Source organism: Giraffa tippelskirchi, chromosome 11, assembly GCF_054371585.1.
Source record: "Giraffa tippelskirchi isolate mGirTip1 chromosome 11, T2T-mGirTip1v1.2.pri, whole genome shotgun sequence".
Classification (NCBI taxonomy): Eukaryota; Metazoa; Chordata; class Mammalia; order Artiodactyla; family Giraffidae; genus Giraffa; species Giraffa tippelskirchi.
Genome location: NC_137285.1, coordinates 19,321,832 through 19,346,426, shown reverse-complemented (window position 1 = coordinate 19,346,426; position 24,595 = coordinate 19,321,832). Strand labels below are relative to the sequence as shown.

At 39.5% G+C, this 24,595-nt stretch overlaps 1 protein-coding gene and 1 non-coding gene across 17 annotated transcripts; both read left to right on the top strand.

Moving 5' to 3' along the window:
* The first annotated feature begins 1,127 nt into the window (after window positions 1-1,127).
* Window positions 1,128-22,968, top strand: ZCCHC8 (zinc finger CCHC-type containing 8). 16 transcript variants are annotated; one of them, XM_081540152.1, is made up of 15 exons: window positions 1,128-1,157; window positions 1,365-1,569; window positions 2,857-2,899; window positions 5,960-6,034; window positions 7,945-8,050; window positions 9,201-9,275; window positions 11,477-11,580; window positions 11,700-11,765; window positions 12,335-12,395; window positions 12,860-13,002; window positions 13,941-14,083; window positions 16,780-16,901; window positions 18,605-18,691; window positions 18,948-19,065; window positions 20,887-22,968. In XM_081540152.1, exons 1-15 carry the CDS (start codon window positions 1,137-1,139, stop codon window positions 21,666-21,668), a joined length of 2,151 nt encoding a protein of 716 aa, XP_081396278.1. In that variant the 5' UTR covers window positions 1,128-1,136; the 3' UTR covers window positions 21,669-22,968. The 16 variants fall into 16 exon arrangements, with proteins under 16 accessions (XP_081396278.1, XP_081396285.1, XP_081396279.1 ...); XM_081540159.1 differs by adding an exon at window positions 3,171-3,347 and having other exon boundaries at window positions 1,149-1,571; XM_081540158.1 differs by lacking the exons at window positions 1,128-1,157; window positions 1,365-1,569 and adding exons at window positions 1,657-2,144; window positions 3,171-3,347 and having other exon boundaries at window positions 2,830-2,899.
* TRNAG-CCC (transfer RNA glycine (anticodon CCC)) lies at window positions 14,555-14,627 on the top strand. The gene has a single exon. It is a non-coding gene; the product is annotated as a tRNA-Gly (tRNA).
* Window positions 22,969-24,595: the final 1,627 nt, after the last annotated feature.

The following is a 24,595-nucleotide window of genomic DNA, read 5'->3' as shown; positions in this document are numbered from 1 at the left end:
TCCATCCTAAAGGAGATCAGTCTTGGGTGTTCATTGGTAGGACTGATGTAGAAGCTGAAACTCCCATCTTTGGCCACCTGATGCGAAGAGCTGACTCATTGGAAAAGACCCTGATGCTGGGAAAGATTGAAGGTGGGAGGAGAAGGGGACGACAGATGAGATGGTTGGATGGCATCACCGACTCAATGGACAATGAGTTTGAGTAAACTCCAGAAGTTGGTGATGGACAGGGAGGCCTAGCATGCTACAGTCCATGGGGTCGTAAAGAGTTGGACACAACTGAGCGACTGAACTGAACTGAACTTGGGCTTCCGTGGTAGCTCAGCTGGCAAAGAATCCGCCTGCTATGCAGGAGACCCCAGTTCGATTTCTGGGTGGGGAAAATCCCCTGGAGAAGGGCTAGGCTACCCACTCCAGTATTCTTGGGCTTCCCTTGTGACTCAGTTGGTAAAGACTGCCTGCAATGCGAGAGACCTGGGTTCAATCCCTGGTTTGGGAGACCCCCTGGAGAAGGGAATGGCTACCGACTTCAGTATCCTGGCCCGGAGAATTCCATGGACAGAGGAGCCTGGCAGGCTACAGTCCACTGGATCCCAGAGTTGGACTCCATTTGGCGACTTTCACTTTTGTTTCTTTTGCTAGACTGCACCCTCTATGAAAGCAAGGCTGTTTCTATTTCTCTCACCCTTGCATCCTCAGCACCTAGAACAGTGCCTGGCACACAGAAATCGGTAAATAAATGTTGTTGAGTGAGTGAGTGATTGAAAGAAAGACACCACCAAAAGCTTCTAGGGACAAATCTAAAATAATCTAAAATCAAGCTAGCTTTTTATGAAAAAGTGAAAGAAGTCCAATCAACTGAAGTAGCTTCTCCAAGAACAAAAAAGGTAGTCTGTGGCAAAACTGGAGTTCCTTATTGCTGTTTGGCACGAACACCAGAATCTGTGACAAGCCATGCATCGTGCTCTAATTTTTTTTTTTTTTTTTTTCCTGCTTTTGAGGCATAACGGGGACAACTCACTTTGTAACACTTTCTGATCTGGTTCGGCTTTCTTCACGTTAAAAACAACCAATCCCAGTATGCAATGCAAACAATGAGTTAACAGTCGCTTAGAAACCACATATCCCAGAATGCCATGCTCCCGAGCATCTCGGAAGTGGGTAGGGGAGACGCCACTGCATTCTGGGAGTTGTAGTCTCACAGGACTGGCCCGCCCCTTGTGCAACTTCGGCGGCCTACGTTTGGAAGAAACCCTACTTGGGTGGCTTAGCGCGGTGGGGGCCCTAGAGAGCGGTTACGCCCAACAAAACGTTTGCCTCCGGCCTGGTGGCCGGCTCCGCCTCTTCTCGTATCTTTCCCACAGCCCAAAATGGCGGCGGAGGTGGATTTTGGCGACTTAGAGCTGTTCGAGGCATTTGACCACCCAGAGGAGTCGACTCCGAAGCCCGTCCACACCCGCTTCAAGGACGACGACGGCGACGAGGAGGACGAGAATGGGACTGGCGACGCGGAGCTGCGGGAACGGATTCGGCAGTGCGAGGAAACCATCGAGCAGCTCCGCGCCGAGAATATCCTTCCCGCTTGCTGGGCCCTGTCACCGGGGCGTGTGGTGGGGCCCGCGCCGTGAGGGCGCGGGCGGAAATTCCACAAGGGCCAGAATTCAGCCTGAGAATCTAGGGTTCGGGTTGCGTAAGCTGTCCTCGAGGCCTCGGCGCAGACCTCTCCCCTTCTGGGATTTGTCTCCTGGACCTCATTCGCTCTTCCCGTCCCCGAGTCTGGGGCGGGTTGTTAGCGTTATTCCGGACTGTTTAAACTGTTCCGTTGTAGACTTCACCACGTCTCTTCCCGTCTTTTGAGCCATTATCCGGTCTCCTTTTTTGGAACCAGTGTAAATTGATGCAGTCACGCTATGTGGTGCATTAGGCGATACCGGCTACTTTGACCGGTCGCAGATGTGTCTTTAAGGCGGGGCCAAAGTTAGTGGTCCTGTTCTGTGGAGTTGGGGGTCCCTAAGGAGTCGAGGCATGCACAGAGAAATGGCTCATTGCTTAGTAACCATTGGGGATTCATTTGAAAGTTCTTCCACTTTGAAACAGCTTCCGTGTGGAATGTGCATTGCAGAGCTCTAGGGAAAACGCGCCCAGTAAGTTTCCGTTTGACTTTAGTTACAAGTCCACAGGCTTTCTAGCAAAATGTGTTAATATGTTTATACGTTCTTAGAGGGTGTTTGCGGGTGGGGGTTAACTTATTTAAAATTTTTTATTTATTTTTACTCAGCTTACAGTTTTGGTTCAGGAAGTTTTTTCTAGTGTAAAGACCCCTGAAAGGGGTGGGTAAAGCATCTTTTAAGGTTTTCGAAGCCATTTTTTTCATAATGCCTTTTTCCTGAACATTTTATTGTGGAAAATTTCAAAAGACAGAAAAGTTGAAAGGATTTGGCAGTGAACATTCATAGATTCCATCCTAGATTTTTCAGTTCTTAGAGTTTGTTATGCTGCATTTACCTTATTGAGTTATGATGCTTTTGACCTGGAACGTTTTTTTAAGTGGCTGTTTAACTTGTGACGGTACACCCTTGTCCGAATAGCATTTTTGGTTTCAGTCTGTTAGTCTCTTTTGAATTACATGACCCTGTGTTAGAAATACCATGTTGGAAGGGTATGTATTTTAGTTTTTTTAGATCCAGATACTAGTCCTGCAACAGAAAAGGTCAGTAAGTGTGTCATCCTCAAAATACTTGTCTTTTAACTTTTGTAACATGTTTATAACATTGACATCAAAAGTGAGGTTAGTAGTTGAATTTTATGATCTTATTTCTGTTTAATGAGGGCTTATACTCCTTAACAAGTAATAACATCAAGAACTTAAAAGAAAATTGAACATTTTGACTCGACCAAGGTATGAGATCTTGAATTTGCACTATAATGTACTTTTTATTTTGTCCTGATATTAATATTTAATCATAGGTTTTTGGTTTTTTGTAAAAAGTATTTGGGATTTTTGTATTGCTTCTATTTGTTCTATGTACTCTGAAGAAATCAGAGTAATGATACTTTACTTTTAATTTGTGAGGGTAAAATTTGAATTCTCATAACCGCATTAAACTTTGAAACTGACTGGGTGAAAATACCTGTGAAACACAAACCAGAATTTTTTACTTAATCTTCAGAACAAGTTATCTTCAGGCAAGTTATCCACCTATTCACGTTGTTTCTATTCAATGACCATTTCTGGGAAGTTAGAAGATCTAGCTGAAGATTTACACAATTAAAATGTGTCTGTAAATAGAAATAATGCAAGATACATTTTAGAAGAAGAGAAAGGAGTTGCTTTTGAAAAAAGTACAGTGAGTAAATTTGCTTTCAGTCATCTAATTTTAATAGACAATTACATGTTGATATTTCATTTTTTATGTAATTTTATGTATTTGTTGGCTATGCTGGATCTTCATTGCTGCACAAGCTTTGCTTTAGTTGCAGCGAGTAGGGACTGCTCTCTAGTTGCAGTGGGCAGGCTTCTCGTTGCCATGGCTTCTCTTGCGGAGCACAGCCTCTAGGGCTCAGGCTTCATTAGCTGTGGTAGGGGGGCTCAGTATTTACCGTTTCCAGACTCTAGGGTACAGTCTAAATAGTTGTATCGCACAGGCTTAATTGCTCCACAGCATGTGGGATCTTCCCTAGCGAGCGAGCAAACCGTGTCTCCTGCATTGGTAGGTGGATTCTTTACCATTGAGCCACCAGGAAGGCCCCGAAATTTCTTAGTGTACATTTATTTAGTAGTCACTAAATCGAAAATATTTGTTAAAACAAATTTATTAATAAAAAAAAAAAAAAAAAAAAAAACTTATTACACAGAGTGGTATGTTAAGGCTTTCAGACTTTGGGGCGCCATGATGCAGTTTCACGTGGAATTTTTTGTCCCTGGTACCAGCTGAAGTAACCTGCTACATTGGTGACTAAACTTTTAGAATTTAAACATATTTCAGAATATGTCTAAAAAATAATTTCTCTTTGCCCTACCTTCCTTCCTGTCTATGTGAGCACACTCTGTGGATCTACACTTGTTTTTGGTTAGGTAGTAAATGTGTTGAATGTGAATAGGATTCCTAAAAAAACAAATCATAATTTTTATATGTGTAGAGATGTGTAGAGATATGTGTAGAGATATTTTATTGAGACAAGCGCATGCTTTGTAATAGAGTCGATCATTTGAACATTGAATATTTATTTATAAGTGGGTTATAATCACCTGAGTTCAAATGATTATAGCAATATAGGCTTTGCCAATTTGTAAGAAGGAAGCATGAGTATCCTGAAAAAGGAATTATCTATCTATTTATTTATTTATTTAGAATTAGGGTTCTCCACATTGTGAGACTGACAGAACTTGCTACAGAAAACCAAGGAAGAAAAAAATTTAGATAAAATTTGTACCCCATTTGTCTTGATTTAACCCTTATTTTTGCAACATGCATATCAAAGTGCCTTTCTTTTAGCCAGTAAACATTGTGAGTTGGTTTTTGTTGTTGTTTCTTCTTTATATGATGAAAATTTTAAATGTACAGAAAGTGGAAAGAATAGTATAATTAATACTCATTTTTATCACTTAGATTTAACAATATTTTGACATATTACCTTCTTCTAATTACATATACATATTTTACCCCAAATATTTCAGCATGTATTCTTTTTTCTAAAAACTTGCATGTATTACCACAACACCATGATCACACCTAATACCCGGCATGATTTCTTTAATAACTTTCTCAACCATATTCAGATTTCCCCCAACTGAATGTTTTTATCCCTGATTGCTCAAACTGAACTCCAATCAAGAGTCACACAATTGCGTGTGGTTTTTAAAAATATGGTGTTTTGTTTTGTTGGATAGTTTAATTTATTTATTTATTTTTGCCTGTGCTGGGTCTTTGTTGCTTTGTGGGCTACTCTAGTTGTAGTGTGTGGGCTTCTCATTGCGGTGGCTTCTCTTGTTGTGGAGCACAGGTTCTAGGGCGCTCGGCCTTCAGTAGTTGTGGCACAAGGGCTCAGTAGTTGCAGTTCCTGGGCTGTAGTAGTTGTGGTGCGTGGGATTAGTTGCTCCATGGCATATAGGATCTTCCTGGACCAAGGATCGAACACATGCCTCCTACATTGGCAGGCGGATTCTTTACCACTGAGCCACCAAGGAAGCCCACAATGTTTTTTTTTTTTTTAACTGAAGTTTGTGCAAATTGAAACAAGTTTCTGGATGTCTTCATATTTTAATTTTACTTTTCTACTTGGTGTGAGCAGTTCCACATACAGATTGATTGATTTCACATGCTGTACAGGTGCAAGGATTTGAGGAAGGTGTGGAGGAATCAGATACAGCTACTCCCAGGTTACTGAAGGAATATATAGCCGATTTCAAGGCTGCAGTCTAGTTCTGTTTTTTCCAGTATTTGAAAGTCACATCCAGGAATAGTGTAATTTTACATCTTTACTTTAAAATTTTGGATCCCAGATGTTTGGTGCAGTGTGCTCTGCCCTCCAAAAAGAGTCTACCCATTTATTTATAAAGTGTTTCCATTTCCTATATATTTCCAAGCCAAATTCACTCCGATTCTTTCAGAAATATATTCTTTGTAACCTGCTGGTTTATTTGATTCCTCCCTCTCCTCAATTTGTAAACAAATAGCCATTAGGTAAAGAAACTGTTTGGTTGAAAACAGAAAGATTAACTGCAGCTTTTAATTTTTTATGAAATATTTAAAATATATATGTAAAATAAAAGATAATCTTTATAAAATTGTTCAAGTATGTAAAACTGGTGAAAACCGGAGTTCCTGGTGGTTCTTGATCTTATTTGTAAAATATATGATCTTTGGTACTTAGAAATGATAAAGGTTCAGTGTTTATATATACATATGCAAGTTTTACTTTAATGTCTTCTAAGAATATGTTTTAACTTCTGTTTTAGTGGAATATTGGTGAACAATACTAAGTTAGATGGACCTTTATTACAGATTCTATTTATGAACAATGTTATTTCAAAGTAAGTAATTTTTCCGTTCCTAAATATAATGAGCTAATGTGTTTATGATACAATGTTTGTATAAATATGCTATTTTCAGCTGTATATATACCATCTGCATTCTTTTACTTAAAATTTATGAAATCATGATAAGAGCCAGGACTTTACAGTCATATAAACCTGAATTTGAATCTGGCTACCTCTGCTTTCTACATATGTGAACCTGGAGAGGTCACTGACCCTCTCTGCATATCAGTTTCCTTACTGGAAAACAGGACACTAATAGTAACTACGTTTTAGGTAACTAAATGAGCACCTGTAAGAGCCCAGTGTTGTTGTTGTTTAGTTACTAAATGATGTCTGACTCTTTGCAACCCCATCGACTGTAGCCCACTACGTTCCTCAGTCCATGGGATTTCCCAGCCAAGAATACTGGAGTGGGTTGCCATTTCCTTCTCCAGGGGATCTTCCCTACCCAGGGATCGAACCTGCAGCTCCTGCATTAGCAGGTGGATTCTTTACCACTGAGTCACCAGGGAAGCCTGAAGACCCCAATAGATAGCCACTAATAAAAGTCACTGCTGCCATCATTTTGCTACCAAAATCAGGGAGCTGAGTTTTCCCTGTTGGCTATGGTCAAAACTTACCACGTGATTTTTTTTTTTTGAATAGCAAAACTAGACCTTTGCTACTTTTCAGTATTCTTGGGTCTAGGATGACTCAGTGCTTTCCTACGATGCTTGCTAGTATGTTCTGAAATGGTTTGAGGCCTTGACCTATGCCTTGCTTGAAGCATGGTCATAGACATTTTAGATGGTTGCTTGCCCCCTCCCACATCACATGTTGTTATCTTAGATGCTGTGCAAGGTAAAGGGAGCATACATAGGTGTTACCTGCATGGCAGACCCATTGGCTACTTTATCCCACAGAAGTGGAACCTGCGGCTGCGTAGGGTGTTGCAGCTGGTGGCACGGTGCTGGGCACATGGGACTCCAGGGCTACTGTCACCATCAGAGTCAGCCTCTAACTCAAGCTCCTGGCAGACCTTTTTTTTTTTAATTAAAAAAAAAAAATTTTCACCACGCTGCATGGCATGTAGGATCTCAGTTCCCCGAACAGGGATTGAATGTGCCCCCCCTGCATTGGGGGCACTGAGTCTCAACCACTGCACCACCAGGGAAGTCCCTCCTGACAATCTTAATGTCTGCACCACTCACCTGGGGATGTGCCTGCAGAAATCTTAGAATGTCAGAGCTAAAGAGACCTGACAGATCATCAAGTCCACAAAGAGGTATTTGGCTCTTTTGGCCCCTTCTGAACTGAGCACTGAAGAGTATTTGATGAACATGGTTCTTGACCTGGAGAGCTGGAGAACATAGACCTCGGTCATTTTTCTTGCATTGCATTTTGGTCTTTTTTTTTTTTTCCTCTAGTGTCATATTTACATAGGTGTTGCCCTGTGTGTGCAGAAAGAGTCTGTGGGAAGAGGCTGTGGAAGAGCTGAATGCATTGGTTGTGTGTGTGTTGCAGAAATAAGTGACTGTGAGACAGGGTAGGAGGGGGGCTTTTTGTTATGTAACTAACTCTTTTACTTCTTTTGAATTTTGAACCATTTCCATGTGTTATATATTTACAGATTAAGTTTGTAAAATTTATAAATCCATGTAGTCTTTGTGTAAGTATCTGCCAGCTGTTACATGCTAGGCACTATGTTAGGTTATCATCATCCTTTTGTTAACTTGGCAAAAATGTGGTTGGTTTTTTTTCCGCTAAGGAATAGATTAGACTGTTACAAAGAGTTAGTGATTTGATATAAACTCTGAAAAACAAAATAACAATATTTACACATGCCATCTTCTAAAAATGCATGACTTCAATCAAGTCAGTGTTTTACTCTGTCTGGGTTCTGACCATTTTGTCCTCTTATGCAGGCAATATCATCAAGAAATAGAGGAATTTGTATCAAATTTAGTAAAAAGATTTGAGGAACAGCAGAAAAATGATGTGGAAAAGACTTCCTTTAATCTTTTGCCCCAGGTATTTCAAACTTAAGAGACTTTAAGATAGTAGGTTATGCGTTTTACTGCCAATTATTAGGCGGCTCTGGGGATCCTCTTGAATCAAAACCAAAATGGTTGTTGAGATTGTCTGTTTGCCTTCCATCCTGCAACCCAGCTTCCTTCTCCACAATCTGACCAATGCAGCCATGGGGCTTTCTTTTGGATTGTGACTGCTTTTCTTAGGGAATGACATTCACACCTGACTACACTCAAAGCCTTTCCCCCTGCACCACTCCCTAACTTGGACACATGGTTTGGGGCAGAAAATTAATTTTAGGCCAGGGAAAAAATCTCTCTTTCTGGGGACTATAAAAAATGGATTTTCTTGTTTGTTTGTTTTTTTCCTAAAATGAAGAAGTTCATATATCATCCTGTCTTTCCCCTCTACTTTTAAAAATCAGTAGCATGCCCAAAGAAATCTGAGAGATTCCACTGTGTGACTATTAGGGCATAAATTTATCTCAAGAAAATCAGGATTATGATTTCTGGGCTTTTTTTTTTTAATTAAAAGTTAAGGTAAGTAAAGGTTCTCAAATAAGGATCTTTAGCTGTTTATCCTCAGAGGTTGGAGAATGGAGTATTCTAATTTGCTAAATTTTTGTCACCTTTAGTTTTCATCTATTATATATAATATTTTTTATTTAAAGATTCAAGGAACAGAATACATTTAACAATAAAAACCATACTGAATGTTATTTAATTTTTGATTCAAGAAACACTTCAGAGTTTTGTGGCTTGAGTATCAGTATTGACCAGCAATGTCAAGTTTATATTTTTAAATTTTTGATAATCTGATTTGAAGATAAAACCTGTCTTGTCAGTTTAAATGTTGAAAGTTCCATAATTAATATTTATTAACATAAAAGTCATAGTGTAAGCTAATGCTTCAGAAGATACTATCTTTTATATCTTTTTTAACTTTCCCACTTGGGAAATAGCTTTCATAAACTTTCCTACCTAGCTTAACTTCTCAACTCCCCCTAATTATCACAGCAATGAATTCAAACTTTTATATACCTTAATGGTATGTATTAGAAAATAAAGGGAGTGTGTTCAGATTCAATTATGAAATTTAAAGTTGTTAAAAATTGTTTAGCTTTTGTAACTTATGTTTTTCTTTGTGTTAGCCATCCAGTGTTATGCTAGAAGAGGACCATAAAGTAGAAGAATCCAGTGCCGTTAATAATAAGGAAGCTTTTAGTGTAAGTTTGGACGCTTTAGTTTTGAATTCTGCAGATATATTTCCTAGCCTCTGTCCATTGGGTAACATTTAAATGGTAAACTGATGTAGTCACGTGTCATCTAATGATCACACATTCTTTCTTTAAATTTGTTGTAAACGACAGTGTAGGCTTCAGCCTTCTAAATATTATAGTTTGCTTTTTAATAACTATTTCATTGTGACCTAGGGGTACAATAGATATTCCTCAGAGGACTTTATTTTTCTCCTGACTATCCTCTCTGTTCGTTCTCTTTTTTTTAATAGATTTTATATTTTTTAGAGCAGTTTTTAATAGATTTTATATTTTTTAATAGATTTTATATTTTTCTCAAGTTCACAGAGAAATTGAGTGAAACATACAGAGATTTGCCACGCATCCCCTGCCCCCACACATTTATAACCTCCCCCTCTATCAACATCTCCCACCAGATGGTACATTTGTTACAATTGATAAACCTACAGTGACACATCATTATTACCCAGAGTCCATAGTTTACATTAAGGTTCACTTTTGGTGCTGTATGGTCTATGGATTTGTACAGTGATATGCATCTGCCATTAGACCTTCATATAGAGTGGTTTCACTGCCCTAAAAATTCTCTTTACTCCACCTATTCATCATCCTCTCCCCACTCATCATTTTCAAGAACTTGGATGAAAATATAGAAAGCATGTTTGTGGAAGTTACAAATGGGTGAATCTGAGAGGGATAAATAACGAGTATAACAAGTGGCAACTTGGAAATGTTAAATATTTGAAAGACTCATATAGTGGGTGAAAAACAGAAGATGTTGAACAAAGATGAGCCTATATGTAGGCCTTTCGGTACCTATGCAAAAGTCAGAAGTGTCAGTGCAGTGTCATGTATGATTTTGCAACTTAAAAGTTTTTAAAGAAGATGATGTAATCCTAGATTCCATTAAAGGAAGACCAGTTTTCATGTTCATGGAGTATCATGTGCCATTGACATACCACAATTTAGACTAATAAGTGTGCAACATCCTAGGCAGGTGCCACCTTAAATCCCAGAAGTTTATTGTTTAGAAGGGAGATGAAGTTATCTAGTTCAAGGTCAGGGATCTTTCTTTAAAGAGCCCTGATAGCTAGCATCCTGGTCTTTTTTTTTTTTTTGACTCTTCTCAGTAACATGGAATTCACTTTAAAAAAAAAAATGAGACATACTTCTTCATTTTTTCACATCTCTGATAGAAATTTCCACTCTAAAAGTTGAGAACCTGAAATGTGCTTCTTGTACTCACTGGTCCTAGTCTTGCCACTCGGCACTCTATAGGGTGATCTCACATGATACCTTTGCAGATAGTAGCCTTTATCACATATGCAAAGTTGTGTCCATGTCTTGTAAATCTTCTCAGTAAGATCTGTGGGCTCTTCATCTTCCCAGCACAGACAGAATATAGATGATATAAAGTGTTATTAGTTTTCTCAAGTGTGACGGTGGTATCATGATTTGTTGGAGAATGTTCTTATTCTTAGGAGGCTCATACTGAAGTATTTAGGGGTGCCATGTTGTGAATGGTGCAGTGTTGTAGCTGGTTATGTGTGGAAGCTGGAACTCGGGTAGGAAGTTGTTAGTCTCAAGCAGGAACAAATAATAGCTTAGACTAAGGTAAGAGTGGTGGCAACTTACTTTTTAAAAATGGCTCAGTAAAAAGTATGTTTTTGTGTAGAGAGAGCGATGTGCCCACAGAAATGTCAGTTAACCATCGTTGAATCTAGATGAGGGCTCATGGGTGTTCCAACTTTTCTGTATGAAATTTTTCCAAATTTGCATGAAATTTTTCTCCTATTGAGAGACAAGGAAATGGAAACAATGACTATAGAAATACAGACAGCTTTCTGAGGATCTTGCTACAAAAGGAAGCAAAGAAATGGGAAATAGAATTGTTGACGAATTTTTGCTCTTTAAGTCTGGAGGGAGTGCCCCTGACAGCGATCCGACAGGAAAAACTCCATGATCTAGGCAATGTCAGGGAATTCAGTGATGGAGATTTTGTTGACACATCAGGATGTGACTCCTTCACTAGGGAGTTGATTTATTATTTGTAATAATTTCATCATCCAGAAATAAGTTGGTAAAACAATTAATCATAGTCTTACAGTATCTAATGTCTTTTTTTTTTTCTGCTTAAATAGCAATATTTTTTGACTTGTTTTCTGCAGGTTGTAGGAAGTGTCCTGTATTTTACTAATTTTTGCCTTGATAAATTGGGGCAACCGCTACTAAATGAAAACCCTCAGCTTACGGAAGGATGGGAAATACCCAAGTATCCTACATAGTGAATGAAGATCTTTATGCATCTTGCCATTAAGTTCACCTTTAAAAAAAAAAAAAAACCAAATTGTGCAGACTATGATAACTATTCCTTAATAAAACTCACTAAAGGTACCAGCAAGTCTTCAGCCACATTGTTTCTCTAGAAGGGCAAGAAATACAAGTAAAGGCAAAAAGGTTTGTGTGGGGAGTTGCTTTTGTTTTCTTCTTCTTCTTTATTAACCAAAACCATAAACTCTTTATAGCTTGAAAAGTTAATATTACCGGCTTACTATAAATAAACAGATTAAACCAGGATTTCAGTACATAGATGTAGAGTAAATTTCTAAGTCAATCATATTACAACTCATTGGTTCAGGCCTGATGTGCCTGGGTGGGTGGAAAGGATTAATTACTGCTGTCTTTGATTGCTGTCTTATAACCATCTACCCCTTTCCAAATTTCCTGAAGGAAAATACGATAATCTGTTTGCCTCAAATCCTTCTATTATCAGCCACTGACAAAATTCAGAGGTAACAGATCAGTCAGGAACATAAGGGCTCTTGGTTAAAAGACTTGATCAAAAGTAATATTTGTGTAACTCATTAGGACAGGAGGTGAAAGTGAGGTCATTTCTGCAGATATTAGTAATTGGTGATCTGCGTACTTTCTTGTCTCTGATACACGTTGCTGTCACACAGAATTTTATTGATTTGCTTTGATATTTCTATTTACATTGTCAAAATCTTTGTTTTTTGACCAAATAGGCCAAAGCCTCACTGTTTCAATTGTGGTTCTGAAGAGCATCAAATGAAAGATTGCCCAATGGTAAATTTTTCTCATATAAAAAAAAAAAATCTTTGAACCAGAGCTTTCTAATATTTTCAATGCATCTATAGCATTGTGCAATATGAAGAAACTTCCTATCTTCCTTTCCTGTAGTCCTTAATTTTTAAATCTTTCCAAATTTGTACGTAAGTTTTAAGACATTATTTTAAAAAAATTTATTACAGTGCTCTCTATTTGAGATGAATAAAACATGATGATAATTCATGTTTAGACAATTTATTTTAAAAACTTTGTGATAGTACCAAGGTAATAAGAAATTGAAGGACTGCCTCTCTTCCTTGCTTATTTTTCTAAACTATCCAGTCTCTTTTATACTTGCTCCTTATGCATTAAAACTGAAATAATCTGTGTGCTTGACCTAGGAAAAGTGCTTATGTTTATTTAATTTCTGAAATATTTCTACACTGCTTGATACCATTCTTTCCAAACACATTACGATTTAGCCTCGAAATGCTGCTCGAATAAGCGAAAAGAGAAAAGAGTATATGGATGCCTATGGTGAAACAAACAATCAGAGTTTTCAGCAGCGATATCATGCAGAAGAAGTAGAAGAGAGATTTGGAAGATTTAAGCCAGGAGTTATTAGGTACCTGTGTCATTTTACCTTAGAATGTCATTTCTATGTCCCCACTGTTTAGAACAAGTTCTGTGTATCTTCAGGGTAATAATAAGGATATAAGTGTTCTCCCACAAGTCTCTACATAAAAGGTACATCAGTTAATCCAAAAAATATATCTACAGTAAGTCCCCTACATATAAAGGAGTTCTTTTCCAGAAGCACGTTCGTAAGTCCAGTTTGTTCGTTAGTCCAACAAAATTAGCCTAGGTATCCAACTAACACAATTGGGTGTATATAACATAATAGGTTTCTAATACTTTTCACACAAATAATACGTAAAAAAACTAACACAAAAAATAAAGGAAACAATTTTAATCTTATAGTACAGTACCTTAAAAAGGACAGTAGTTAACACTACAGCAGCTAGCATACTGAGGCACAGTCACATCTTTGAAAGTTCGCAACTTGAAGGTTCGTATGTAGGGGACTTAACTGTATTGTGATTGATAGGCACTGCTGTGCCACATGCTGTGTAATATAAGACATGGAAGTGGTTTAGTTTTTTTTTTTAATTTATTTTTAATTGAAGGATAATTTCTTTACAATATTGTGTTGTTTTCTGCCATACGTCAACATGAACCAGCCCTAGGTATACATATGTCTCCTCACTTGAACCTCCCTCCCACCTCCCACCCCATCCCACTCTTCTAGGTTGTTACAGAGCCCCAGTTTGAGTTCCCTGAGTCATGTAGCAAATTCCCATTGTCTTATCTATTTTACGTGTGATGATGTATATGTTTTCATGCTACTCTCTCCATTTACCCCATCCTCTTCTTCCCCACCCCTGCCGTGTCCACAAGTCTGTTCTCTAAGGACATGGAAGTGTTTTAAAATACTAGAACAGTGTGTATTTTCATCCAAACAAGAATACAGTATTTTTTTCTTCCTCTTTTGTTTTTACTCAGTGAGGAACTCCAGGATGCACTGGGTGTGACGGACAAGAGTCTTCCACCTTTTATATATCGAATGCGCCAGCTAGGATACCCACCAGGGTGGCTCAAAGAGGCCGAACTGGAGAACTCGGGGCTTGCGCTTTATGATGGGAAAGGTATAGTATGTTCAGTTAGATAAGTCATCTTAAGGGTTCTGTTTCTCTCTTTTTTAATTAAAGAATCACAATAAAATAGAATGGGAATGGCTGTCTTGTTTAGTGTGTGCTGAGTTAACTAAAAAATATCATGATTTTCCTCTGTTTTACAAGGAAGGAACTAAAACTTCATTGAGAGTTATCAAGTAATTATCTGGACTTGCTCAGTGACTACCTAGCAAGGTATTAGCCCTCCAGCTAGACCTCATAAACTCTTGCCTTTCTCAGTAATGGTAACAGAAATATGACCCATCTCTGCCAGGAGATCTATAAAAGTTAGAATAAATAAACCTTCTTATTAATATAATCTAGAACTTCTCTTAGGTATCTAGAAAAATATTCACACATGTGCCCAAGGAAATGTATGTATATGAAGATACTTTTTAGCATTGAATATGATAGTGAAAAATAAAAAACAACATTAAGGGATCTTCCCTGGTGGTCCAGTGGCTAAGACTCTGTGCTCCCAATGCAGAGGACCCGGGTTCGATCCCTGGTTGGGGAGCTAGATCCCACATGCCACAACTAAGACCCAGCGCAGCCAAAATAAATTAATTTTAGGAATATATATATATTTAAAACAACATTAAGGCCGTAAAGGAGAATGACTAAGTAAACCGTGGTAGATCTAGGGGGTAGAATCCATGTAGAATTTAATAAATGAAGTAAATTCATGGAGCTCCCATGGCAAGATTCTTAATCAGTAAGTTTAAAAGATAAGTTTCTGGATAGCTTACATTATGACACCGTTGATCTTCCTGGTGGCTCAAATGGTAAAAAAATCTGCCTTCAATGAGAGAGACCCGGCTTCAATCCCTGTCTTGGAAAGATCTTCTGGAGAAAGGAATGGCAGCCCACTCCACTGTTCTTGCCTGAAGGATCCCATGGACAGAGCGCCCTGGCAGGCTACAGTCCGTGGGGTCACAGAGAGTCAGACACGACTGAGCACTAACACCACCACCACTACTACTACCGTTGATCTTAAAAAAAAAAAATCCCACATGGATGAAACCATGCTGTATATTTTCTATGAGGAGTTATGTTTGTAAAAGATATTTTTGAAAAGAACCATCTAGATTTTAGGGTTTAGACTCATAGAGGCCTTCCCTGACCACCTTATTTAAACATCTCTCTCCTCTGTTCACCTGCGTGTCCTGCCAGTCTTTATCACTGCACCCTGTTTGTTTTCTTCATTTCCTGTCACAGTTCATATATGTTTATTTATCATGTAGCACAGTGCCTGACATCTGGTAGATAGTAAATAAGTTTTTAAAAGTCTTAACCAATATACAGCAAACTCAACAGTGGTTATCCCTGAGAAGGAAAACAGGATTGCTCTTTAAGATTTTAGTATTATCTCTAATGCTCTAAATTAGAAAAGAAAGTGTTTCTAGATGTTACTTAGGTCATTAAAATAAAAACAAAACATTTACCAAGCCCCCCTTCTCACATAGTACCAAAAAGAGTAGATTTAGCACAGTCCTTTTAATATTTTATATCCCCAAGTCATGCTGACATTCAAATTATCATTACTCATGCCACTTTGGGTAGGTGCTTGCAAGTCTGTTGTTCTCTCTAAAAAAATTATCTGGCTGTACCTAGTCTTAGTTGCAGCACACAGGATCTTTGATCTTCACTCTGGCGTGTGGGCTGTTCTGGTGGGATCTGGTTCCCTGACCAAGAATGGAACCTGGGCCCCCTGCATTGAAAACGCAGAGTCTTAGCCACTGGACCTCCAGGGAGGTTCCCCCACCAGTCTCTTCTTAAATGTGTTTGTTCACATAGGGATTCTTTGTACACATGATTGTAGATAATTGAGAGTCTCTTAAATCTCTTAATCTATAAGTTCCCTTTCTTGTTTTTAGCAAAGCTCTGAATTTTGTCCTTTTGGGTTTTTTGAGATTTTGCTGATCATCCCCATGGTTTTCTTTTATTATGTTTCTCTGTCCCTCTGTTTCCTGTGAATTGGTGGTGAAATCAGTCATCAGTGAACGTTGCCAATATCTAGTATTGGGGATGGCACAGTGGTTGTATTCTCATTCTTTCATTACTTCTTGGCTTATTATCCTGAAAACTTCTATAAAGAGAAACTTTCCCATCAACCATTTGGTTACCTTAGGTATATGGACCTGGGACTAGCAACATAAATGTTCGCTTTACTTAGTACTTTTCAAAAAGAATGAAGTAGTTCTCAACAATCCTTCAAGGATTGCTGTTATCTGTAAAGTGGTATTAGTAGTTAAGTACCTTTTAGGGTTGTTGTGAAGATTAAGTGAGTGAATACTTATAAACTGTTTAAAGCACTATCTGAGAAGAAAACATTTTTCATATATAGTAACCATTATATAAATGTCTCTTAAATAAAAGAACTGTAATAGAGCATTAGGCAAATCATAAAATCAGTGCAAAATAGACTTTTAAGCAACTCATGGAAGAACTAAACTTTCCAAGTTTTTCAATATTTATATTTTTATCAAAATGGTATGTCCATGTTGTTTAAAAATTCTAATTTAGTGGTTCAGACAAATTATAATGAAATCCATTCTCAGAATAATTTTGTGGCCATAAATATAAGCACTTTCCAGGTCTGCTTTTGGTCCAGAGAGGGATTTATATGGGCGCTTAGCAATATTAACCTTTTTGATGATCCATAATAGATGGTGCTGATGGAGAGACAGAAGCTGGAGAAGTACAGCAAAAAAAAAGTGTCACTTATGATCTCTCGAAATTGGTAAACTATCCAGGTTTTAATATATCTACTCCCAGAGGAATTCCAGATGTAAGTATATTGGTTTTATATTCTTCTGGGATATAAAATTATTGTGTAGATTGTTCAAAATGTTAGCTTTAGATAGCAATTACTGTCTCATAAAGAAGTAAAGGTTGAGAATTCCCTCGCTGTCCAGTGGTTAGGACTCTACACTTTTCAGTGCTGAGGGTGGGAGCTCAATCCTGGGTTGGGAAACTAAGCTCCCATAAACCATGCAGTGTGGCCAAAAAAAAACGTAAATGTGACATGAATTTGAGCAAACTCTGGAAGATAGTGGAGACAGAGGAGCCTGGCGTGCTACAGTCCATGGGGTCACAAAGAGTCGGACGTGACTTACCAACTGAACAACAACAACGACAACAAAATGTGTTACTTATGAGTTAACTTTTTAATTTCTTTTGTGTTGACTAGAATGTTAAGTGAAATCTTGAATTCATCAAAAAGAAAACCCAGTTTTTTCTGACTTTATGCCCTAAGGAACTAAAACAGAATGATTAGATTCTGTAAATCTGAAACTATTCTAAAATTAAAAGATTATTATTTTTAACAACATGGGGTGGTTTGAAGCAGTATTGTAAGTTTAACAGAATTGCTTGGGAAGTATTTTTCTACCTTTAATCATTCTACGTGTACTATAACTTTTTCCTACTTTTCCTTCTTTTCCCCCACAAAGTAAAATTTCTCCGATACAAGAAAGGTTTGCTATACTTAATCTTTTCCAACTTTTATCTTATGTTTCAGGATTCAACAACTAACTGTAGTAGTGGTGGTGGTGGTATTTTAATAAAAATGCATTCTAGGAATTTCCCTCATGGTCCAGTGGCAAAGACTCTGAGCTCCCAATGCTGGAGGCCTGGGTTCAATCCCTGCTCAGGGAACTAGATCCCACATGCTGCAACTAAGACCCAGTGCAGCCAAATAAATAAATGACTTAAAAAAAAAAAATGCATTCTAGCTGTTCTTAGGGACTGCGCAGTAGAGAAGCAGCCAAAGGTCTGAACTTAGCATCTGATGAACAGATCTGAAGATATGTGTAATTAGTTAAGAGCTGGCTAAATTGCATGTACAAACCATTGGTGCCTCTGGAAGTTGGGTCCAAGTCCCAGCCTATATCAGAATCCCCTTGGGGTACACATTAGAAGTGCACATTTCTGAGCACCCCCTCCCCCACTTAGACTTAACTTAGTCCCTAGAGTCTATTGGTTTCACAGGAGCCCAAAGTGATTCCTATTGAGAGCCACTGTTGAATGTGTTACTGGCAATAAGAGAGAAAGGAGCAATTACTACTCAGTTTGAAAAGACAGAAGGTAGAAAACAGCATGAGTGAGCAAGTTAGGAGAAAGGGGCAAGGAACAGTCTGTGGGCCATACTGGTTAGTGTCAAGAGTAGATGGGAACCAGCCAGGCTGCTGAGAGTCCGTCGTCTCACTGCCTGTAACTTCTTAATAGTAGGCAGAATCTTTTTGGCCCAAGTGTTTTTGTCAAGTAGTCTTTTAGTATTCTGTCCTGATTGTTGTGCAGGCAGAGTTGTGTTTTTTTTCGCTTTCAGTGCACTATTATTTTCATTATCCCCCACCCCCTGCAAAAAGGAAAAGTCACATATGAAGCAGGAATGTAATTTGTTATCTCCATTTCTCCTTCCGTAAGCAGACTCTTCAGAGCATGACATTTTCCAAATACACACTTCTTTTTCCCTTCTCTTTTAATTGTTAGGAATGGAGGATATTTGGGTCAATACCAATGCAGGCGTGTCAGCAGAAGGACGTGTTTGCCAATTACCTAACTTCTAACTTCCAAGCGGTAAATAGATTTTCAGAGTGTGGTTTAGAAAAATGTATTGCTTTCATCCACGGGGTTTTGTAACTCACAGGCATCTCGTTGCCTTTTCTTGTTTTGTATATAAAGCGCTCTATGTTTTCTGATAAATCCAAAGGAAAAAGGTAACTGCATTCACCAGTTACCTGGATTGATTTTCTGTATTGTGTTTAAATGGAGGGATGGAGTGTAATTCTTTGTCCACCCCACCTCACTTCTGTTTGGTTTGGTTCTCCATTAGCCAAGCATGAAGTCCAGCAGCAAAAGGTCTTCATCTCAGTCCAGCCCCAGTAGTCCAAAGAAGCAGAGGAAGGAAAACAGTGCAGCAGCCTCACCCGCTGACATGGAACTGGACTCGGGTAGGTTACACCCTGTGATTTTGCTTTCATTGAGAAAATGGGACGAGTTTGTATGCTGCTGAGTTCCATAAGAAAGAGGAAGCTCTTAATGAGCAGTAACTCAAGAGTAAATCTTTCCTTTTATCCTTGGGTATCAGAGCACCTCCACTATTGCCGGTCAGAGCTGAGTGGGAAGGCTTAAAGCTTGGTGTGAGGGCCGGATGGGCCAGCCAACTGGGCTCCTTAGACAGATCTTCCCACCCAGTCCCAGCGGCCCTGGATCTGGACTGGCCCCTCTGATGGGCAGTGCTTTGAGACACACAGTGGAAAATACTCCCCTTTGGCAGCTCATTCCCAAGAGGAGGAAGGGCAGAACTGAGTCAATTTTTCTCAGTTATTCTTCCCAAGTGTATAAATTGACGAAATCCCTTCTCCCCCCAGGAAAGAGAGACCATGAGGAAAGTCCATCCTTTCAGAAAGCCAAGGGAAGGGAACAAAGGCCTTGCCCTGTGTACTCCCCTAGTCTTTTGTTCTCTGAATCCTCTGGGTTTACCATGTAACCTGTGGTCACGCAGGGTTGTGATGGTCCTGAGGGATGTGACCAGGGTGAGATGAGCAGGGTTAGGGCATTCGAGACAGTGAGAAATGCAAATACAGAAGCATGAAGCATCACGGCACGTTTGTCCACCAACAGTGTGATAGCTGGAGTTCAGACCGAGCTGTAAGAAATGATGTAGTCGAAATAGGCAAGTCCTTGGTTGTGAGAGCCTCATATGGTACAGAGGAGATTGAACTTCTTCCTCTAGGTCATGGCAAGGCACTGAAGGGTTTCTAATGAGATGGAAAGGTTAGTAGGACCAGATTTGTGTTTTAGAAAGACTAATTGTTTGAGGATGAGTATAAGAAAGAAGAGTCGAGAGGCAGGAACGACTCTGATATTCCTGACCAACAGTAATGGTCCCAAAATAATGTAGCAGCTATGACAGGCTGTGAAAGGGTGGACCCCAGCGAGCTAAGGACCGGGTGTGGGCGGAAGGAAAGGAGGAGGACTCCAGTGACTAGGTTTCAGTTTTGGAGACTTAAACCAGATACTACTGGTGGTGCCAGTGAACGAGTTAACAGATGGGGGAAGAATCTGAGTTTTAGGAAAAGATTCCTTGTTTTGTACAGGTCAGATCCATTGTATCTGTGAGACACCCAGATAGCGATGACCAATGACCAGTTGACCACGTGAACCCACAGTTCGTCGAGCAATCTAGACCGCGGTACAGAACTGGGAAATAAGCCAGGGAGTTTCCCAGTTGCCTCCTCCACTGCTTCTTCCACATCCGCCCACTCGAGAGTCTAGGCAGCCTCATTTCCAGCCAGATTTCCTACCGTGTTAAAGGTTACCCTCGGTTAGAGTTCCTGGCACCAGAGATCCTGACCTCTCCCCCTGCAGATGTTTTCAGGTGGATTGAGGCCATTAAGCAATGATGATGGTATGCTTCCTAGGGGGCTCAGTGGTAAAGAATCCACCTGCCAATGCAAGAGATGCAGGAGATGCAGGTTCAATTCCTGGGTCAGGAAAATCCCCTGGAGAAGGAAATGGCAACCCACTCCAGTATTCTTGCCTGGAGAATTCCATGGACAGAAGAGCCTAGTGGGTTACAGTCCATGGGGTTGCAAAGAGTGGGACACCACTGAGCACACAGCACGTGTGTGGTATCTGAGGATCCAGTTTTCCCCTCTTGAGCCAGTTATTTTGCCATCAAACCTCTGGATTCATGTGAGTTCAAATAATAAATGCTAGTAAAATCAAGTGCTGTATGACAACTCAGTATCTCAACATCCTCATTTCAGATGCAGAGGTCCCACATGGGTCCCCAAGCAGTGAAGCTTTTCAGTTTCAGCCCCCACTGCCCCCTGGCACGCCTCCCCCACTCCCCCGGGGCACCCCTCCGCCCATCTTCACTCCTCCGCTCCCCAAGGGCACCCCGCCGCTGACTCCCAGTGACTCACCCCGGACCAGAACAGCATCCGTGACTATGGACGAGGACGCGCTGACTCTGGAGGAACTAGAAGAACAGCAGAGGCGGATATGGGCAGCCCTGGAGCAGGCTGAGAGCATCAACAGTGATTCGGATATTCCTGTAGACACACCTTTAACTGGGAATTCGGTGGCCTCTTCACCTTGTCCAAACGACCCTGACCTCCCTGTCCCAGAGGGAAAAACATCCGAAAAGCAGGTGCCAGGGGAGGCCGAGGTACCAGACACTGCTGCAAAGAAATTGGAAGAGGAGCAATCCTCGAGCCCAGATTCTGAGACTGCTTTGCTTGGCCAGAAGGAAGAGGAAGAGTCCACTCAGGTAGACCCCGAAGGTGCTCTTGACCACGGCAGGTTCGAGTCAAACGGTGAGGTCAGGAATGGAGGGAGCAGCCAGCAGCTCCTTCATGCGGACTGCAGTCCTACAACAGCCATGAAGGCCCACAGTGCTATCCCCGACATGAGCAAGTTTGCAACCGGAATAACGCCGTTTGAATTCGAGAACATGGCGGAATCTACTGGAATGTACCTCAGGATAAGAAACTTGTTAAAGAATTCACCCCGAAACCAGCAAAAAAACAAGAAAACTTCTGAATGACTGCTTGACATAGCACCCAGTGCTATTTAATTATAACTGTGTGTTCTGGTAATTAGGACTAAGTGGACAGGTAAAATTGTTTTCCTATTTGTCCCTCCCATGTGAAAGAGAAAAAAAAATCTCTCCAAGGCTTAATTGTGGTCTAAGGTCAGGCCTCTTTTAAAGAACGGAAAGACTGAGCTTGCTTGTTTACTGTATTTTATTCTCACTGATAAAAACTTGGGGGGAGGTAATTAGGAGCCGATTTAGAGATAGTTTGTTAAGGTTTATACTATTTTTGGATTGTGAGTGTCTGTCAGGAGTGATAGTTTTTAATCTGTCTTTTGTACATCGTTTTCCCTTTCTACATTTTGCTAATTATCCTGTACATAAGTTTAATATATCACTTTTTAAAAAGAAAAAATTCTAGCCATTTAAAATTCATGTTTCAACTCTTAACAACCAAATGAGAAAAATCAGGGATGAGCAGCTTTATACCATTTGGGGTATTTTTGTAAATGATTTACATGCATCCGTTTTAATAACACTTTTACTTTTTTGTAACTTCATTCTTCATATAAGCTTGCTATACAGGTATGTTCATCTTTGTGTACAAAGGTTTAATAAATTAGTTTTCATATATATAATCTAAGACTTTGAATACAAAAAAAATGATTCACAGTTAAATTAGTATATACAACCTTGTAAGTTTGGTAGTAAATTAGGTGGTTGCAAAAATTAGTGGTAGCAAAAGAAATTAAGACATTACAAGTTTGGGTATTTTCAGTGGATTTCAGCCTTAACTATATCAATACAAACAGCAGAATCTTAAAGTAATTATTTTGAAAAAATAAATGATGGGCAGCTAGCCTTTGTACAAAAAAAATTTTCTAGATTTAAATCCTATGATAATTGTTACAAACAAAAAGTAGGCATAACCAAATTGTATTTAATTGTCTAATACATAATATAGAGCTGAAACTATGTTTTTGTCTTTATGTGGAATGCCATGACATCTTTACAGTCAAGTCCATGAAAATAAACATTTAGATGATCTTGAATTAGTCTTAGGTAGTGTTATTCTCCTCAGAGGCCAGCAGAGGGAGCAAAATATAACCCTTCCAGGTTTAGTTTTCATTTTGGTAACTTGAGTATCCAAATTTAGTGTTCTATAAACAGTAAAGAGAAGGGAAATTATACAAAAAGGGAAAAATTATTTTCAAGGCCCTCATAGAACATGCTAGAAATTGAATAAAATGTTTAATCCTTTTGGCTTTTTTCTCTGAGTCAAAGTCCATAATAAAACTGATCTTTCACTATAGTTTACATAGTGTTTTTACATACATTATCGAACTCAACATTTCAGTTAGGTAAATGTCTTCATCACATTATGTATATAACCTGAGGAAACTACAGCAGCATGGAGAAGTCAAGGGGACTTGTCAGCATTCAAGAAGTGGTTGTTGGGACTTCCCTGGTGGTCCAGTGGTTAGCTTCCACTTCAGGGAACACAAGTTTGAACCCTGGTTGGGGAACTAAGATCCCACATGCCACAAGGCACAGCCAAAAGAAAAAGAAAGAAGTGGTTGTTGAGAGGCCAGTCCAACCAAAGACTTGACCATTCCCTAAATCACACACCCAGTTGTTTAAATACCCCCTTAAACATTGCATTGCAGTCTCCTATGACCAGAGATAGCTAACAGTTCTCTCTCTAGCATGTCCCACAGACAATTTGTGTTGAGGTTCTTTGTGCATTACTATCCCATTGTCACAATCACCATATTAAGTAGGAATCATTAACTTCATTTTTAGAGGAAATGCTTGAGACACAGCAGGTGAGTAATGTGGTGAACCTAAATCCTGATCACTCAGGCCCCCAATATCCATATCCATTGTACTGCCTCTCTGTCAAAAGCTCTAGAAAAGCACTAGTTTCTCAATTGATTCCTATTTCTCGATTTATTCAGTTATGTATTAAGGGCACGCTTGTGTTGGGTTGTTCTGTGTGCTTTGGGGCATTAAAAGAGGAAAACTGTAAAATAGAATCTGTTTTAAGAAGAGCTTGGATACTAGTAGGAGAAAATGGATGGTTTCCTCTTAGGAGATTCATCACGTGGCCATGTGAAGTGGGCAAGGTACCTCAGCCATTTTGGGGTGGTGGGAGAGGCAGCTAGGAAAGACTGCCTTTAAATTCACAGAGCCAGGAGTTTCAGTATTCATTTGGAGGGCATTTGAAAACTTCTGGAAAAAAGAACCTTTGAGCTAATCCTTAGAAAAGGTAGGTAGGACTACAGAGTTCCATAGACAGAATGAGTGTTGGAATATAGAAGAAATGGCATGAGGGAAACCAAGCAGGAACACGCAAGAAATGTAGGATGGTAGGGGCGGAAAAAAAGACTTAAAAGGATTATTCATTGATGCCAAGAACTCTTGCTTGCTTTACTATGGGGTTGGAATTTTATTAAGACAAAGGATCTGCTGAAGATCTTACAATGTGACTTGACCTCATCCAAGTGGTATTTGAGGAAGAGAATCCTAAAGCAGAATTCAGAATAATTTTGAGAGGAGACATTTTATGGAAGGGAACTCAGAAAAAACAGGAAGTAGTTGCCTTAAGAAGGTGTCCCATTTTTCACATGTAGTCTGTCCCATGTATTGGAGTATTAGGAAGAGAGTGTTGGGTGGAGGAGTGAGTTATTGTTTGGACTTGGCCATGCTGTGACAAGTCTCCAGGTGTGGGGAGATGAGGTCATAACCAAACACTTGTACTTCAGGATGGACTTGGAGCCAGGGTGGGGACCCGTATCTAATCGTTGCCTTTCGGTGAAAAGGAATGTGAATTGTCACACAGGCCGCTAAAACAAGGCCAGCTGTTTGTCATCTCCTTGAGCAGGTAAGAAGGCACTTTCCTTTCTAAAATGCCAAAGGACTGATTTCTTTTTTCAGAA